Source organism: Panthera leo, chromosome A1 (genome assembly GCF_018350215.1).
Source record: "Panthera leo isolate Ple1 chromosome A1, P.leo_Ple1_pat1.1, whole genome shotgun sequence".
Classification (NCBI taxonomy): Eukaryota; Metazoa; Chordata; class Mammalia; order Carnivora; family Felidae; genus Panthera; species Panthera leo.
The window spans coordinates 196,697,591-196,717,683 of NC_056679.1; the positions used below are offsets into that span (position 1 = coordinate 196,697,591).

Consider the following 20,093-nt stretch of genomic DNA (forward strand, 5'->3'; position numbering starts at 1 on the left):
GTATAATATAAAAGTTTTTCTCCATATTTACTAATTGTAAGGGAAAACTAGTAACTTTGTAGAGGAAAAACACAGAAGACACTATCTTCTATCAATCATGTGATCAAAATTAACAATATTTTAAGTAATAACATATAGAAACATCATGTGCCCCTGTTCTGAGCCACTAAGAAGGACAGGACGTTAACCATGATCTTATTGCCAAAAATGTCCAACCTCAATTTAAGAATGAAATATAAAGTGTTTATAAAATATTTATAATTTATAAAATATAAATGATACATATATAAAATTTTACAAAATCTATAAAATCTTTTTAATTTTAACAACTGAAAACCTCAAATTGAGGGATATACTATAAATCTGGCTTGGACTTTCCGAAGTGTTATGGTCCCAAAAGACAGACAGACTAAAGAAGTCTAAGGCAACATCACAATAAAATGAAATGTGGTACCCTAGGTTAGATCCCGGGCCAGAAAAAGGACGTTTATAGGTATGCTGTCAAAATGTGAGTGAGGTTAGGAGAGTCAATAGTGTTACAATGCTGTTAATTTCCTGGTTTCAACACCTGTACTGTAACTGTCTGAGATGTTAAAATTAGGGGACGCTGTATCGAGGGTTATTTAGGACCTCTGCATTATTTTTGCCACTTTTCTGTAAGTCTAAGCTGATTTTAAGATTCATTTTTTAAGATTTAAAAAGTTTAAAAAGAATTTTGAAGACATTATGCTGAAGGCCAAACACGATGGGACAAATTATTGTAGGATCCCCCTTTTGTGAGTTACCTAGAGTAGTCAAATTCACAGAGACAGAAAGTAAACTAGAAGTGACCAGGGGCTGGTTATTATTTGATGGGTACAGAGTTTCAGTTCAGGGTGAGGAAGTAGTTCCAGAGAAGGGCAGTACTTATGGTGGCACAACAATGTGAAGGTACTTAACGCCATTGGACTCAAATATGCGTAAAATGGTACATTTCATGCTGTGTGTATTTTACCACTATAGAAAAAAGTTTAAAAGTGAGTTTTAAAATGGGGCACCTGGGTGGCTCAGTTGGTTGAGCGTCCAACTTTGGCTCAGGTCATGATCTCCCGGTCCGTGAGTTCAAGCCCCGCGTCGGGCTCTGTGCTGACAGCTCGGAGCCTGGAGCCTGTTTCAGATTCTGTGTCTCCCTCTCTCTCTGCCCCTTCCCTGTTCATGCTCTGTCTCTCTCTCTGTCTCTCAAAAATGAATAAACGTTAAAAAAAATTTTTTTTAATAAAAAATAAAAAAGTGATTTTTAAAAAACCCTGCACAGAAAGGTTTATAACGGTTTTATTTATAACTGCCTAGACTTGGAACTTACTAAAAATGTACTTCAGGAAGTAAATGCATAAACTGTGCTATGTCCATACAATGGAATATCATTCAGTGATTAAAAAAAGAAAAAGGAAAGAAATGAGCTATCTAAACAGGAAAAGGAGAAAGCTTAAATGCACATTGCTAAGTGAAAGGAGCCACTCTGTGAAGGCTGTGTACTGCACGACTCCAGCCATAGGACACTCTGGAAAAGGCAAAACTATGGAGACAGTAAAAAGATCAGTGTTTTTCCCAGGGGGGAGGGGAGGGAGAGGGATGAATAGGAAGATTTTTAGAGCAGGGAAACTACAAAATTCTGGGGCTGGGGGAATGGGACTATATGAGAATTCTCTGTACGTTCCACTTAATTTTTCTGCAAACCTGAAAGTACTCTAAAAAGTAAAGTCTATTCATTAAAAAAAAGATCTATACTAGCTGTAGTATGTTGAGACTAAACTAGGAGTTAAAAGCGGTGATAGGAATGGCTGTGAGAACGCTAGCTACCTCAAGTACCCACAAGAGCCTTTGGTTGTCCATCTAGGGGGAAGTGGCGAGGACGAAGACAAATGTATTAGCCACGAAAGTGGGTGGGGAGCCGTGGACCACAGGAAGCCCAGCTGACCCTACTGTCTGCTGAAGGTACAGGTTGGGCCCCTGACCTCGACCAAGCCCGCCACGGGGTCACATGGGGACACACGGGCTGGTGCCTAGCCCAGCGTGGTCCAGCCCTCGGCAAAGACGCCCACAGTGAGACTGCCACCCAGGACCGGTCCTCCTCTCCAATGCTGGTCCAGCCAATCTCCAGAGAGAACTCCCTCAGGAGAACCCCCAGAAGGAGGGGGAACAGGGGAAAGAGTACACAAAGCTGCAGCCAGGGAGAATCTGCATGCCGGGAGATCAGCCAACTGCAGAGATCATCCCTGCAAAGAGACAGCCTGGGCGTAGCCTTAAAATCTAGGGCGGTTCCCACATTCTCCTGAACCTGGGTGCGTCGGCAGGCATGTGACTGAGAGCAAAGAAACCGTATCAGAGCCAGTGTGACCAGGACAGGGGCATTCCAGTAACTGAATGGCAGAGGAAGGCAAACTCCCAGAAAGCAGAGCTAGCCAAAGGAGCAGCAATGCCAGGAATAGGAAAGTAAAGACTTAACTTCTTTCCCTCTTGTCCTGTGGTCACAGATTGCAAAGAAGTCACAGTAGTGAAAAAGTTCCTCCCAGTATCAAAAGAATACTCTGCCGAGACCTAGGATCAGTCAGAAAGGAAAAAAAAAAAAAGGGAGGCAGGATGGTCAAGAGTTAGGACTCTTGGGGCGCCTGGGTGGCGCAGTCGGTTAAGCGTCTGACTTCAGCCAGGTCACGATCTCACGGTCCGTGAGTTCGAGCCCCGCGTCAGGCTCTGGGCTGATGGCTCAGAGCCTGGAGCCTGTTTCCGATTCTGTGTCTCCCTCTCTCTCTGTCCCTCCCCCGTTCATGCTCTGTCTCTCTCTGTCCCAAAAATAAATAAACGTTGAAAAAAAAAAAAAAAATTAAAAAAAAAAAAAAAAAAAAAAAAAAAAAAGAGTTAGGACTCTTGTTCTGCCTTGACAAGCCCTGTCACTTGGGTCTCAGGCTCTTCTTTAGTAAGATGGGGACAGTAAAAATAGTCATCAGCAAGTAACAACAATGTGAAATGAAAGAGCTCGTACGTGTTAGGTAATCAGAGTCTCGGCTGGCACATTTCAAAGAGGCAAAAACTGAGGCTCAGAGACATGAAGGGACTTGTGGGTGACACAGCTTTGCCAGTCAAGACTCCAAACCGTTAGACCTGCACTGCCCAGATACAGCAGTCACCATCCACATGTGGCTTTTGGGCACTTGAAATTTCAGGATCCCAAGTGAGATGTGCTGTCAACATAAAAGACACCGATTTCAAAGGCTTAGGACCAAAAAAAAAAAAAAGTAAAATATGTCATGAATAATTTTTATATTGATTGTATGTTGAAATGTTAGTCTGCGGACATACTGGGATAAAATCAAATATATCGTTAAAAGTAACTGCACCTGCTTCTTCAAGTTTTTTCAAATGTAGCTTCTCAAAAGTTTTGAAATAAATGTGTGTCTGGAATGACATTTCTATTGGACTGCACTGAGCTACAGCATGGTGTCCTGTCGTGAGACCACCCTGGGAGGGCCCCCTGGGAACGTCAGAGTTGCGTTGGAATCGTTCGTAATGACAGGGGACCTAAGTCATCTGCGAGGAAAAAAGCCTGTTAAAGACAGTCAAGCTTGAGGCCCAAACTCTCTTAAAATGCTGTGGCTACAGGATTGCGAGAAAGGCGATCCTAGCATAGCAAGGCGTGGGGGCTGGACTGGGAATAAAGAGTTGGCAGGAGCCAGGGCAGTCTTGACCCTGCACATAATGCACCAAAGAGAAGAAAAGCCACATGGATTCTTTGTGCCTCTTTTTTTGCTAACCACAACGGGCAGCGGACGAGGAGGCTATTCTGTGTAGACTCTACAGTCAGGAAATAGGACTGCCAAATTAGAGGGGGAAAAATATAGGACTACATTTCAGTGGAATTTAAATTTCGGGTAAACAATGAATAAATTTTTGGTATAAGTATATCCCGAAGGTTGCATGGGACATCCTGATACTAAAAAAAATTACTCACTGGTTATCTGAAGTTCAAATGTAATTGGGTACCTGTAGGGGTGCCGGGTGAGTGCCCAACTCTTGATTTCGGCTCGGGTGGTCGTCTCACGGTTCATGGGTTCGAGCCCTGCGTCAGGCTCTGTGCTGGCAGCATGGAGCCTGCATGGGATTCTCTCTCTCCCTCCCTCTCTGCCCCTCCCCTTGCTTGAGTGTGCTCTCTTTCTCTCTCTCCCTCTTTCTCAAATATATAAATATGTAAGTATAAAAAAAAGATATGTTAATTGGGCACATGTATTTTATCTGGCGACTCTACTAGGAAGGCAGGGAATGGAGTTGTCACCAGGTGTGGTCGGGAAACAAAGTGACATCCTGACTCTGACTCTTTGCTGCCAGTCAAGCAGGAAGGCAGAGACTGGCAGGCAAGGACCCTTAAACAAGGCACCACATCAAACCTCAAGCCCATAGCAACAGAAGAACCTAACCTCAGAGTCTGCAGCCCCTTAAGAGTGTCTTTGGCCTGAGGCTATACTGATTCCCACTCAAGCAGGTGGTGATTAGTAACAGAAACAAGGACAAAATGATAAAAGTTGAGAATAGCTTCCCAGGTACTTTAAAAAAAAAAAATCTTGTTCTTTAATTTTGTATTCATCCTTCTTTTTTAGGAAATAGTAACTCATTCACTTTGCTGTTTTAATAAGGAACTCTATTTTCTTTTTTTTTACTTTCTTTTTTTTTTAAATTTTTTTTTTAATGTTTATTTATTTTTGAGACAGAGAGAGACAGAGCATGAACGGGGAGGGTCAGAGAGAGAGAGACACAGAATCCAAAGCAGGCTCCAGGCTCCGAGCTGTCAGCACAGAGCCCGACGCAGGGCTCGAACTCACGGGCTCGAACTCACAGACTGTGAGATCATGACCAGAGCCGAAGTTGGACGCTTCACCGACTGAGCCACCCAGGCGCCCCAGGAACTCTATTTTCAAGGGAAGAATAAACACGCGACACACAGGCTTTAATCCCATATCTGCTACATTGAAGCTATTAGGGGCAGTAGTTGGGAGCGCTGGCTCTGGAGACCAACTGCCCGAATTCAAATCGCGGCTCCGTCATTAGCCAAATGACCTTGAGCAGGTTAGTTCCTCTCTCTGTGCCTCTGTTTCCTCAACTGCACAATGAGATGACAGCAGCTACCTTTTGGGGTGGTTGTGAAGATTAAATGAGTTAATACATGTACATCAGGACAATGCTAAGCATTTAGTAAACACTCAGAAAGTAGGATTTCTACAAAATTTGTATATTTGTGGGGCGCCTGGGTGGCTCAGTCAGCTAAGCATCTGACTCTTGGTTTCGGCTCAGGTCATGATCTCGCGGTTTGTGAGTTCGGGCCCCGTACTGGGCTCTCCGTGCTTCGGATCCTCAGTCCCCACCACCCTCTCTCTGCCCCTCCCCCCTCACACTCTCTCTCTAAAATAAACATTTACAAAAATAATTATAAACACATTTTTAAAAAATTGGATGTTTGTTATTTTTAAGCCCCATCATGTCTAGGAAAGGGTAGAAGATTGGGGATGTAAAAGGCCACTAGGGTGGTCACGGTGCTGGGTGTCCCCCCCCTCCTCCTCTCCTCTGCCTTCCCCCAACTCCACTCAAAAACCCCTGACCTACAAGTTTTGTCAAGTGACCCCAGGGCAGCAGATGAGAAGAGAATGAGGGACACGGGTGTGAGGTTTATACCCCCTTGTCCCTCCTTCTTCATGCCCTACAGTCATCCTAACCGTTCCAGAATGAGTACACTCCCACCATCTCTCAGCTGGGCGACAGGAAGGCTCCCGCTGGTCTCATGGTTCCACTGTCGCCACCCCCTCACAACCCACTGTCCACAAGGGCCAAAGAGGTCTTTGAAAAGCATGAATCGGACCATATCACCTTCTCGCTCAAAACTGGCCAATGGTTTCTCATCACACTCGGAGTAAAATCCAAACTCCTTACCATGGCCTAGAAGGCCCTACGTGATTTGGTCCTTCTCTGCCTCTTCCACCTTATCCCCTAACACACACTCCTCACTAATTTCCCTGGAGCCACGCCGGCCTTCTTTCCGTCCGTCCTCCAAACATTCTAGGCTCGTCCCTGTCTCAGGGCCTTTGCACAGCCACTCTCTCTGCTCTCCCTCCAGATCTCAGAGCTGTCTCCTTCCCAATAGTCAGGTCTCAGCTCAAATGTCCCCTTCTCAGGAGGACTGCTCTCATGCCCCAAAGTTACTACAACTGTTTCTTTTCTTCAAATTACAAATTGTTACCTAAAATTCTCTTATTTATCTGTTTATCTTCTGTCACTTTAACTTGCCAGACCTTTCAGAGTGGGAACGTGGACTCGCTTGTTGATACTGTGATGCCAGCACACAGCACAGGAATCGGCAGGTGCTCAGTAAATAACTGCGTCTAGTAAATAATGAAAAGCTCAGCCAGGCCACTGACCCATTAGTTCCTCCCTGTCTCTGGGCCCCGGTCTTCTCTTCTGTAAAGTGATGGGACTGGGCTGGATATTATCTGAGAGTCCTACCAGCTCTGACACGCTGTGTTTCAGGAATCCCCAAAAGAAGCTCCCATTGATCTGCATTTCCCTGGAATTCTGGAGGCAGTTCAGCAATGCCCACATGCTGAGGACAATTCCGTGGGAATCTGAGGCTGACAGCTGCCTTGTCTTTTGCTTACCAATTGAGTGCACTTGTTCGTCTTCCCTGGATGCTGTCTCTTGGAGATCGTGAAGAAATCTGCTGTTCACTTCAATGACATCATCGATGTTTGAGAACAGGACATCCAGGTCTCCCTGGGGCAGCTAGAAGAAACAAAGGAGCCATAGGAGTCTCTGGGATTTGGGTTGAGTGGCTCTATTCACGGGCTTTGGAGAGCAGTCCAGAACATTCACACCATTAGGGGCCTATGACTCTTGGGGAGACCGCCCCAGTGGAATGTCTGCAAGGCTTAGAAAAATTTTATAAATTAGGTATAAATTAGGTCCTCTTATCACTCTGGGAAAACAGGAAGGGATGGAGTGCTCAGCATGGAATGAAAGCTGAACTGGGTTTTTTCCCCCTAGATTTGCTGGCGGCTATCATTTTTCTGCTCTCAGTTTCCCCATCTGTCATATAAGGGTGGGAAGCTGGACTTCCTTCCAGCTCTGATATACTTGGCCCCCACCACCGTTACCTTGAGATGTATTCTGAACTCCAGCCACTATTAACTGGTGGTACCACCGTGAGACAGAATGCAGAACATCTATATATATATGTGTACAGGCACATACAGGACATTGTGTGTGTGTGTGTGTGTGTGTGTGTGCATGTGTGTGTCTATCCTGAATGCAAAATCAAGGAGGAAAAGCTAACTGTAGAAAAATATCTAGAGTAGGCTCTTATTTTTGTTAGAGTAAGTAACATTCTATATTTTTTGTTTAATGCCTACAGAGAAAAACCCTCATTTCTGGAGGGTAAAATATGAGAGGCTTTTCACCTTCCACATTTCCTACTTGAGTATTTCATTCATTCAAGAAAAAATGAACTGAAGCCTAATATTTATGTGTCCAGAACTGGGGGATATATTGAACTAAACAGGCATTGCCCTAACTGAGCTTACATGCTAAGGGATTCTTAAAATCTTATAAAGAGAGCCTGTATTATTTCTGAAATCAGGAGAAAAAAAGATGTAAAAACCCATCATAGTGAAAACTTCTCCAGGTTACCATCTCCTAAATGAGACAATTAGAATATAGGTCAGTTTTGGGAGCGCCTGGTGGGGCTCGGTCAGATAACCATCCAACTCTTGATTTCAGCTCAGGTCATGATCTCACAGTTCATGAGTTCGAGCCCGTTGTCAGGCTCTGCACTGACAGCAAGGAGCCTGTTTGGGATTCTCTCTGCCACTCCACCTTCCCCCCCACCCGCACCGCACCCCCTCTCTCTGCCCTCTCCCCTCTGCTCACATGCACACACACTCTCAAAAATAAACACATAAACATTTTTTTAAAAATAGTATAGGTCACTTTAAGCAATCTGTTCTAAATCTGATAAACGGCTATTTTATCCATTAGCTCACTTAATTCTCTGAGGTGATTACTCCTCTCCATTCAGCAGATGAATACACGGAGGCTTCAATGTGTTAAAGGCTTTGCTGGAGGTAGCATGGCCTCCAGCATAAAGGGAAGTACCGGGGCTCACATCCAGGTGACTTCACGCCCGCCACACCTTCCCCTCCATCAAGCCTGCCCCAGGAAGAGACGTGCGGTCTCAGAAGCCAGGACCCACGTTTGCCCCTGTAAAGGGAGGCTGTGTGCAGCCCCACCCAGGTACCTGCTGCAGGCGGCTCCTGATGTCTGAGGCACAGAGCTGGAGCATGTGCAGGTAGGAGGCCTCGGTGTCAATGAGCTCTCTGACAGCCAGCCTCTGATGCAGCAACAATCTGTCCCCAGAGTCCCGACCTTCTCCGTCGGGACTCCCTGTACTGGAGGACGGCTCATCAGTCCCATGTTCAGCCATGTCAGCAGGTTCTAGGAAAGGCAAACATATCCCAACTCACTTCCGGGAGCTCTGCTGGAACATGCTGTCTCTAATCCAAAGACAACTATTCATCAAGTGGCCTAAAAACATCTCTAGCTTACATACTGCAAGATGAACTATGTGTTAGCATTTGTGGGCAGTATCTGAATAATCTTAAAAGGCAGAACGCAGCTCAGATCATTGTTGACATTTTCCAGGATCCAGATAATGTGCTTGCCTAGCTTTTCTTCTATTCCACCCCCCTCCACCCCCAGCTCTTGACCCAGATTTATTTATCTGGTTCAGCCAAGTCTATCGCACCCTCTATCCCAGGGATTGCCTCCTTTCTACCCCCACTACCTCATTCAGGCCTCACAACCCATCCCCTGGGCTATCTCCACAGCCTCTAGGAGTACCTTTCCAAGTCCAAACCCCTCTCCCTCCTGCTGCTCCCCACACCCATTCATCCTGGATGTGCTTCCAGTTTAAACTTCCTGAATCGAAGCTTGTGATCATGGCGTTCCATGCTGTGAGGCTTTAGCAGCTCCCTGCTGCTCTGGGGTCCGGCTCCAACCTCATTTTTCCCTTTCACAGACATTTTCAGCAAAAGAGAGCTACGTGCTTTCCTCCATGTGTGCACACTCACTTCCTGCCTCTGTGCTTTTGCACCTGCTGTGCCCCCCTCCCAGGACACTATCCTTGGACATTCATCCTCCCTAAGGCCTTTCCTGATCCTCCCAGCCAGATGGAATTTCCCTCATTGAAACTCCCATGACCCCTTTATCTCTAGGTTTAAAAGTACAAATGGCAATACTGTGGACAACACGGCCTGAAAACCCCCTACTACAAAACACGCAGAAATGCTGGATCAGGTATAACCAACTTCCTTTTCATGGCCTGGTGGGGCTTGCAAGAGAATAAAGGGAATAGCAGGACCCCCAAATAGAGGGAACTAGAAACCAGAGCAGGAGCAGCTGGGGCCCAAAGTGGAGAGGTGGGCAGGGAAGAGGGCATAGCCAAACTCGGTGAACCAGGGACTTAGGTGCTGGTGTTCAGGCCGGAGCAGGAGACAAGCTTCTTCACAGAACTGGGACACCAAAAGACTCCAATGAAATGGTGCATCAAAAAAAAAAAAAAAAAAGTCTCCCACTCACACAGAAGATGAGGTCATCTTGGTCTGGGTCCAACAGAAGACCAAAAAAAATCCCCTCTGAAAATTCGTAAAAGTAGCCCTGCCTTCACTGGGCTTTAGGTTCAAAGTGATATTACACATGTGGTCCAAGTAACCCAAAGCTGTGAAATTAACAGAAACAGTTGTAGACCAATGCTATTCTGAGTGCCCATGGAAAGTTAATGTCTCCATGGGAATGCAAACTGGTGCAGCCACTCTGGAAAACAGTATGGAGGTTCCTCAAAAAATTAAAAATAGAACTACCCTACGACCCAGCAATTGCACTACTAGGCATTTATCCACGGGACACAGGTGTGCTGTTTCGAAGGGACACGTGCACCCCCATGTTTATAGCAGTACTATCAACAATAGCCAAAGTATGGAAAGAGCCCAAATGTCCATCGATGGATGAATGGATAAAGAAGATATTCTGGTGATCAAATGTGAGAGCAGCCAAGGAAATCCGCAGACAGGTGAAGGAAAATCCTAGGATTGACTGTTGGCTACAGGCAGATGGCAAACAGTTCAAATTAGAGTATTTTAAAAAGTAATAGAATATCTTTAGAATAGATGTATTGAATTGGTAGAGAGTATGGTGTTTCTTTAGGGGATAATCACATAGATCATACATACAAAACTAAGAGGCAAACCGAAGAACAAATACAACACAGTTGTTAAAAAAAAAACTGTGCAGAAAAAATAAAGTAATTGTATGTTACTGCCTGGTTCAGTTATAAATACAATTTACACACATTATAATACAAGTGATGTAATTAATATTATGTATAACTATACTGGGAAAATACGATAATGGGAGGGGTATACATGTGTAGTGGCAGGGGAGTAAAACCAAAAACCAAAAACCTAAATCCTCATCTTCCATAGCAGAAAGTCAAAGAACAATACCTAAATCAAAAGCTCAAGAATTAACAGTACATACATGCTATTTAAAAACAAGGAAGTAAAAAGACAAAACAAAACAAAACAAAAAAACAAGGAAATAAAGTTTTAAATAATCAGTGAAAAATGATAGAAGGAATTGCCTGGTCATGCCTGGGTCAGGAAGGAAATAGAATAAGCTGTTTTTCATAATAAACATTGGAGAATCATCTGTTTCTGTTTCTCATAACAAATATACAACCACCCATCTCTTTAGATTATATGCTTTCATCGCTTTAATATGAACTAAAAACTAAATGTAAGAAAAAGTGAGAGTTCCTCAATTTTGCTGGACATTAATATTCAAAAATAAAGCATATTACTGTATATGCCAACAATATATTTTAAATGCAATTTAAAGATAAAAATGTTTGATAATATAATAAAGACAAATATTATTTATTCCTTCTGAAATATCTTAATTTAACAAAAGATATATAAGATCTTCATGAAAAAAATTATAAAACTTTATTGAACTTACTGAATTGAAGAAACAATTGTAAGTAGGGATACACTATGTTCATAGATAGGAAGACTCAATATCATAAAGAAAAGAAAAAAATTTTCCCCAACCAGATTCAATTCCAGTTCCAATGAAACTCCCAACAGAGTTTCACTTTTTGCTTTTTTGCTAAAACACAACAAGATAATTCTAAAACATATATGGAAGAGTAAAAGGCTAAGACTGGCTAAGGCAATCCTGAAGAACAAGGTGGGGGACCTGTCCTATGAGCTATCTAGAACTACTTGAAAGCCAATAGTAATTAAAAACGATGGTGTTGTTACAGGGCAAACACATTAGTAGGACAGATTAGACAGCCCAGAAATAGACCACAATAAAAATGGAAACGTTTTATATGACGTAAGTATAAGTCACTGAGAAAAGGATGGTCATAGGATAAGCGGCCTCCCATATAGAAAAATAAACAAATGTAATCCCATATCACACTCAAATAAACTCCAGATGGTTAAAGACCTAAAGGTCAAATATGAAACTCTAAAATTCTTAGAAGAAAACATAGAAAAAATATTTTTTATATTTTTGTTTATTTATTTTGAGAGAGGGAGAGAGTACATGTGTGCCCCGCGGGGAGGGACACAGAGAAAGGGAGAGAGAGAATCCCAAGCAGGCTCCACCGCAGCTTAGAGCCCAGTGCGGGGCTGGATCCCACAACTCTGGGACCATGACCTGAGTTGAAATCAAGAGTCAGACACTTAACAGACTGAGCCACCTAGGCGCTCCCATAGGAAAATATTTTTATGCTCTCTGAGGATTTCTTTGACAAGACATAAAAGAAACCCCAAAAGAAAAGATTGGATAAGACTGATAAATCTGATGACAGTAATATTGAAATGTTCTGTTCATCAAACAATTCTACAATCAAAAGGAAAAGAGATGCCTCCAACCAGAAGATATTTGTGATGAATGTAACCTGCAAAAAGTTGAATTATCTACACTACATAAAGAACCTTCTATGAATCACTAAAGCCAGGCAATTTAAAAGAAAAGCAAAGCATACTGTTGCACATACAATATATTGGTTCATTCAATGTCAATGTTAACCTCCTCCTATTAAGTCATCCTGTAATACTGAAATTGGACAGCTAAACCCCAGCTTCCTTGCAGCTAACATTCCAACACGCGTTTTCAGCCCCACCAATCAGATGGTCTCACGTGAGCACTGAGTTTAGAACTGAGCTAAGTAGGAAGAGAGGTGATGCTTGAGATATCCATTTAATGGGGCAGGTACTGCACGGTTTAAAGTCATCAATTCTGGCAAAAGATTGTGGCTAAAGTCATGGAATTCTGAAGCCAGCAGTAGGGCCAGCAGCATCCCAATTCTCTAATTTCCTGATTGTTGCAGAGGGTAGCAATGCCTCTGGAGGGGCGTTCCTGTAGCATGGCCTTGGGATTCATTCCTAGTGGCCTATTTCTGTGGTCTGCTTGTCCAGCCGCTCTGCTGCTATGGTAAGCACCTAATACACTCTTAAATACCCGACTGGTTAAAACAGAATGACTTGTGTTCTCTCCAACTAAACTGTGGATGATAGAGGTGTGAATAGGTATTGACAAAAGAAGAAATTAAAATGCCTAATACACGGGGCAACTGGGTGACTCAGTCGTTTAGCATCCGACTGTGGCTCAGGTCATGATCTCACAGTTCATGAGTTTGAGCCCCACATCAGGCTCTGTATTGACAGCTCAGAGCCCGAAGCCTGCTTCGGATTCTGTGTCTCCCTCTCTTTCTGCCCCTCCCAACTCAGGCTCTGTCTGTCTCTCTCCCTTTCTCTCTCTCTCTCTCAAGAAAAAACATTAAAAAAACATTTTTTTAATGCCTAACACACGAATGAAAAGACTCACTTGTGGGGCGCCTGAGTGGCTCAGTCAGTTAAGCATCCAACTCTTGATTTCAGCTCAGGTCAGGGTCTCACAGTCCTGAGATCAATCCCCGAGTCGGGCTCTGTGCTGAGAGTGGAGCCTGCTTGGGAATCTCTTTCTCTCTCTCAAAATAAATAAATAAACATTTTAAAAAGAAGAAAAGATTCCCTAGTAACTAGGCAAATATGAATAATTAAAACTGCCATGAGATACCATTTCATGCTCATCAGATTGGCAAAATATAAAAATGGTGAGACTGTAGGTGAATGGGGAAGTCTCACGTACTGATATGGTAATGTAAATTATTACAACCACTGCAAAGAGCAATTTGGCAACGACTAGAAAAGTTAAAAATGCTCACAGTGTCAGGCCAATCAGTTCTACTCCTAGATATATCCTGTCTTCAAGAAACTTCTTCACATATACACAAGAAATGGACACAAGAATGTTCACTCTAGCACTGCTGATAATGACTGGAAATTAGAAACTCTCTCAATGTCCATCAACAGGAGAGTGGGTAAATAACTTGTAATATATACATATCATGGAATTCTGAACAACAGTGAAAATGAACAAACTATAAATTCATGTATCAACATGGATAGCCTCACAAACACTGTAAAGAAACGGAAAAAAAAGAAAGTTCTAGAAGGGGGGTGGGGTTGAAAGAAAGTTCCAGAAGGGCACATAGATTATAATACTATTTTCTAAAATTTAAAATACGTAAAACAATGCTAGATAGTGTTTAGAGATATATACATATGGAGCACCACTATTAAAAATTTTGTGGAAGTGGGGCACCGGCATGTCTCAGTCGGTTAAGCATCCGACTTCCGATCAGGTCATGATCTCACAGTTCGTGGGTTCACAGTGGGCTCTCTGTGAACAGAGCCCACTTCAGCTCCTCTGTCTCCCTCTCTCACTGCCCCTCCTCGGCTAACATTCTCTCTCATTTCTCAAAAATAAATAAACATTTAAAAATTTTTTTAAATTTTTGTGGAAGTGATTAGCAATAAATTCAAATGGTAGTAACCTCTGGAAAGGGAAGCAGAGAAACAGAATTTAAGACAGTATCCAAAATGACTTAATGGCATCTGAGGATTTGGGGTTTTTTAAGTTAAGCTTTTAATTTTGAGATAGAGATTCACATGCAGTTATAATAATACATTGGTTCCATGTACCCTTTACCCAGTTTCCTCAATGGTAACATTTTGCAACACAATCTCATAGCCAGGATACTGGCATTGATACAAGGGTCCCTTTTCACCCAACCCCATCCCATCCTTAACCCCTGGCCCCCAAGAAATCAGTTCTCTTGGGGCGCCTGGGTGGCTCAGTCGGTTAAGCGTCCAACTTTGGCTCAGGTCATGATCTTACGGTTCTTGAGTTCGAGCCCCACGTCGGGCACTGTGCTGACAGCTCAGAGCCTGGAGCCTGCTTTGGATTCTGTGTCTCCCTCTCTCTCTGCCCCTCCGCCGCTCATGCTCTGCCTCTCTCTCTCTCTGTCAAAAATAAACATCAAAAAAAAAAAAAATTAAAAGAAATCAGTTCTCCATTTCTATAATCCTGTCATTTTAAGAATGTATGTAAACAAAATCATTATAGCGTGTAAGCTTTTTAGGACTGACTATTCAATCAGCACAATTCCCTGGAGATTCCTGTAAACCGTTGAATGTATCAACAGTTCCTTCCTTTTTATTGCTGAGGACCTGAGAGGTTCTAGTTGCTTAAAAATAATGAAGCACATATGGCAAAAATGTTAAAATTAAACATAGATAGATGGTAAGAACATGGTATTTGTTGCACTGTTCTTTGTTTTTTTTTTCTGGATGGTTAAAATATTTCCTAATATTTAAAATGGCACACATCCCATTTAAACTTGCACTTGGTTATTTAGGGTCATTTAGGACCAGGCCTCATCTTCCTGGCTAGACACTAAGCACTTAGAGACAAGATAAACACCCATTCACCTCGTGTCCCCCCCGTGCCTCACAATACTGAAGACACTTGCGGATGTCAGTGGTCCTTTGGGAGGCATGAGTAGCAGCAGAAATTTCTGTCCTGGGCCATCAGATATTATGTAAACTGACTGCAGAGAGCAATGGGCCTAGAAAGTTCTCGGAATGCATCTGTCTGGTGCACAGTTCTGTTCCAGCTTCTGAACACTGCCTGTGGCCTGCTGACCTGTCCCTGGCCTGATCCGCTGACACTCACTACCCAGAGCATAGGTTCTCTAGAAAGATCCCAATAGGATTTCAGGAGAACTACTCAGGTTCCACTACTCAGAACTCTTGCTAAATAAACAAAAAGCACAAATAATACTTTATAGAGAACTGCTAACTATTTAAAATGGCATTAATTTGCACTTAGGTTAATTGAAATCTAGACCTCCAAGCAGGCCTGGCAAAACCTCTCTGGAACAGCATTTTGTTATCTCTTATAGTCTGTGTAATGGAAAGGAACACACTTTTATTTCTTTAAAAATATATTACTTGGCAATGAAAAGGAAGGAAGTACTCCTGATACGTGCTCCAACATGGATGAATCTTGAAAACATTATGCTAGAAGTCAGTCAAAGAAATCAGTCATAAAGGACCACCTATTTTATGATTTGGTTTATGTGAAATGTCCAGAACAGGCGAATCTGTAGAAACAGAAAGCAGATGATTGATTTCCTAGGCTGAAGGGATAGGGATGTTGGTGGCTATGGGGTACAGGGTTTCTTTTAGGGATGATGAAAATGTTCTAAATTTATCGTGGTGATGGTTGCACAACTCAGTGAATATACTAAAAACCATTGATTTGTGCATCCTCGATGGGCGAATTATATGATACATATTATATCTCAATAAAGCTGTCACCAAAATAACATTAACTATTGGCAAGGATGTGGGCAAACTGGGTCTCTCATATATTACTGGCAGGAATATAAAGGGGTACAGCCACTCTGGAAAATAGTTTGTCAGTTTCTTTAAACACGAAACATACACAGGGGCACCTGGGTGGCTCAGCTGAGCGTCCAACTTCGGCTCAGGTCATGATCTCACGGTTCACGGGTTCAAGCCCCGCATCAGGCTCTATGCTGACAGCTCAGAGCCTGGAGCCTGCTTCGGATTCTGTGTCTCCTTCTCTCTCTTCCCCTCCCCCACTTGTGCTCTGTCTCTCTCTGTCTCTCAAAAATAAATAAATGTTAAAAAAAAAAAGAAAAGAAAAGAAAAGAAAAAGAAACACTTAGCAGCAATCATACCTCAGGGCATCTATTCCAGAGAAAGAAAACTTAAGTCCATACAAAAACCTGTCCACAAATGCTCGTAGAAGTTTGATTTGTAATAGCCAAACTGGAAACAATCAAAATGTTGTTTTAATAGGTGAATGCTTTAAAACAACAACAACTGTGGCAGATCCAATATCACTGATCACCCAGAAGGAACCGGGAATAAAATACTGATACATTGCAATAACTTGGATGGCTCTTGAAGGTATTATACTGTGTCTCAAAATGTCACACACTGTGTGATTCCACTTATGAAACAAACGAAATTATAAAGACAGAGGCCAGATAGGGGTCACCTGGTTAGGGACAAGGGGGAAGGGCATGGGGGTGTTACTGTAAAGAAAGAACACGAGGAAGAACTGTGTGTCTTAATCGAAGTGATAGTTACACAAATTTGCCATGTGATATAAGAACATAAAACAAGCATTCACAAATAGTGTGCCGATGCCAATTTCCTGGTTTTGATAGTGTGCTATATTTCAATAAGAGAGAACCACTGGAGGAACTTGGCCAAGGACATACAGAAACCCTGGTACTGTCCTTGCAACTTGCCGTTAAACAAGCCTGTACGCCTTATTCCTGCCTGGATGTATTTCAAAATAAAAAGTTAAAAACAAACAAAATATTATATAGCTTACGTTTTCCACTATCATTGCAACTCTCTCTGGACAAGTGGAACTCAAAAGCCTGGGAGAGCAGGCTGGGTGTCCCTGTTCCATTTCCTGGTCTGGCCTGATAAGAACTCTGGTCTCAGAGAACATGCTCAGAAAACATGGCTTTTCTTACAGTCCAGTCATGCTCACTCCTGAGATCTCTTTCATGCCCTGTAAAAGCCAATTAAGAACTAACATCAGTTTAGCATACAGGCGGTGCTAAAAAAAAAAAAAAAAAAAAAAAAAAAAAAAAGTCTGTTCATGGGGCACTTGGGTGGCTCAGTTGGTTAAGCGTCCAACTCTTGATTTTGGCTCAGGTCATGATCTCACAGTCTGTGAGATCGAGCCCCACATTGGGCTCTGTGCTGACAGCGTGGAGCCCGCTTGGGATTCTCTCTCTCCCTCTCTCTGTGCCCCTCCCCCACTCAGGCTCGCTTTCTCTCTCTCTCAAAATAAATAAATAAACTAAAAAAACAAATTTTTTTTTAAATGCCTGTTGAATGTTCTGCAGCCACAGCTTCAGACTCCAGGATGGTGTAAAACAGCTCTTTCTGCAGCACACGTTCATTCAATAAATATTTGGAGCAGCTACCTTATGCCAAGCACTTTCCTAGATTCTGAGGATATAAAGATCAAGAAAAGAAACAGCTCTACAATAAGGACAAGGTATTTAAAACATCTGGTTATTGGGGCGCCTGGGTGGCTCAGGCAGTTGAGCTTCCGACTTCAGCTCAGGTCATGATCTCACGGTCTGTGAGTTCGAGCCCCGCATCGGGCTCTGTGCTGACGGCTCAGAGCCTGGAGCCTGTTTCAGATTCTGTGTCTCCCTCTCTCTGACCCTCCCCCACTCATGCTCTGTCTCTCTCTGTCTCAAAAATAAATAAACATATAAATAAACATTAAAAAAAAATTTAAATGTTCAGACTCAAAAAAAATTGATTAAAAAAAATAATTAAAAAAATAAAACATCTGGTCATTTGCCCCAAGTTTCTTTCCACTAAAAGCAGAAGGACTAACTAGGTAAATGTTATGGACATCCTGATTATTTCATCCCTTTCAAGACAGAAGAAGTGACAAGGGGAAATGATGCATCAAATCTAATTCTAACCAGGGACCCCTGGCTGGCTCGGTCGGTGGAGCATATGACTCTTGATACCAGGGCTGTGAGTTCGAGCCCCACGTTTAGAGATCATTTAAAAAATAATTTAAAGAATATGTAAGTCAGACCAGTCCAAAGAACTGAACAGAAGAAGTAGATCCCTGGGGAAAGGGAAACTGTCACCTTAAAGTTCTTTCAGAAGGTAAAATGTCACAGAAGAGAAAGTCCAACATCCATGCGCCTCCCACCCCAGGTTTTAGACAGAGATCAATTTCAATACTTAAGATTAAAAAAAAAAAGTAAGACGTGTGCATCTGGTCTGAGACTGTAAAGATAAGGGTTCATGGAAGATTGTCAAAGATGCAGTTCGAGCATCATGATAGCAAAAGACTTTGTTGAAAAACAAAGGAAGGAAACACCTATAGAACCAAGAGTAGCCATGCTAGGATCCTGCCTAACCTGGTGCCTGGTTTATAAAAACATACACACACACACACACACACACACACACACACACACACACACAATAAAAATTTAAAAAGGGTGGGGGGCACCTGGGTGGCTCAGTCAGTTAAGCGTCCGACTTCGGCTCAGGTCATGATCTCACAGTTCATGAGTTCGAGCCCTGCGTCAGGCTCTGTGCTGATAATCCTGGAGCCTGCTTCAGATTCTATGTCTCCCTCTCTCTCTGTCCCCCCACTCACGTGCTCTCTCTCTCTCTCTCTCTCTCTCTAAAATAAATAAACATTAAAAAAAAAAACTTAAAAAAAATTACAAAGACATACACGACAGTCAGAGAGGAAGGTCCTCTACAAAGAGCTTCCAAAACTCTAAACACCCAGAAGGAGCTGGGATTGATAAAATTATAAGAATAACTTCCAAAGCTCTGCCCCTACTATGACTGCCACGTATATTTTAAGATGCATGTTCAGAAAAAGTAAGAAATAGGGGCACCTGGATGGCTCAGTCAGTTAAGCATCCGACTTCAGCTCAGGTCACAATCTCACGTTCCGTGAGTTCGAGCCCCGCGTCGGGCTCTGGGCTGATGGCTCAGAGCCTGGAGCCTGCTTCCGGTTCTGTGTCTCCCTCTCTCTCTGCCCCTCCCCCGTGCATGCCCTGTCTCTCTCTGTCTCAAAATAAATAAACATTAAAAAAAAAAAAATTAAAAAAAAAGAAAAAGAAAGAAATAGGCACACTATTTGATGGCTTTGCTTTCCTCTTCTTAGCCCTAAAGAGGGACTTAGGAGGCAGTCAGTGTGAAAGCTTGGTGCCCAGACCCTGGAGCGGGGAAACCTGATTTCAAATTCTAATTCTGCAATCAACTGGCTGGCTTTTCTGGGATAATGATATAACCTTCTTTGTAGGGTGATTATAAGGTTTCATAAGATCATCCATGTAAAGCGTCTCAACAGAGTGCCTGGTATAAGGTAAGTTATCAGTAATTGTAGCAGTTGCTTTTGTTACTCTTAATGTCAAACTGTAAAGGATAGCATCACCATGGATCCAGTGGATCAAGAAATGTCTAAGGACACTCGGCTGCTCACATTCAAGCAGACGGCAAGAACAGCTGATTATGATGACAATACTAAGTAATAGGAACGATACACCAGAGCCTGACTCAGGATGCAGCTAACACCAAAGAAATGGAGCTGAGAATGGAGGGATCGTGAGACTGAGCCTTGATGACGTTACTCAGTCCAGCCGTGATGGACACTGATTGACTTTGAATTTTTTTTGAGCTAGTACATTTTCTTTCCCCATGCCTCTTCAGACTTGGCCACTCTGAGCTGGGCTTCTGCCACTTGAGTAAAACAGATGGCCTGCCAGCCATTAGAAAGGGAAACCGAGATCACTGGGAGCCAGCATAGGTTAAGAAAAAACAAAAACAGAATAACAGGTCATACCAGACTATCCTCATTCTCTTACTGAAAGGCAACTAGGCCAGTGGATCAAAGGAATGCTGTAAGCTAGGGTAACTGGCCCCACAAGGTGATGACGTCTTTCTAGAGAGTGTCTGTCTGTCTATCTCTCTCTCTCTCTCTTTTAAAGATTTATATATTTTTTAAGTTTATTTATTTATTTT

The 20,093-nt window shown here is 42.8% G+C and overlaps 1 protein-coding gene across 3 annotated transcripts in view; it reads right to left on the reverse strand.

Annotated features, from left to right (window-relative positions):
* The window catches only part of ARHGEF37 (Rho guanine nucleotide exchange factor 37), a 54,511-nt gene that overhangs the window by 29,371 nt on the left and 5,047 nt on the right, over positions 1-20,093 (reverse strand). For all 3 annotated transcript variants that reach the window (XM_042949490.1, XM_042949473.1, XM_042949481.1), the window contains exons 2-3: positions 8,309-8,505; positions 6,675-6,798 (exon numbers count right to left, since the gene is read on the reverse strand). In XM_042949490.1, the coding sequence (XP_042805424.1) occupies positions 6,675-6,798; positions 8,309-8,494 (310 nt within the window). In that variant the 5' untranslated portion in view covers positions 8,495-8,505. The remainder of the gene's footprint in view (positions 1-6,674; positions 6,799-8,308; positions 8,506-20,093) is intronic.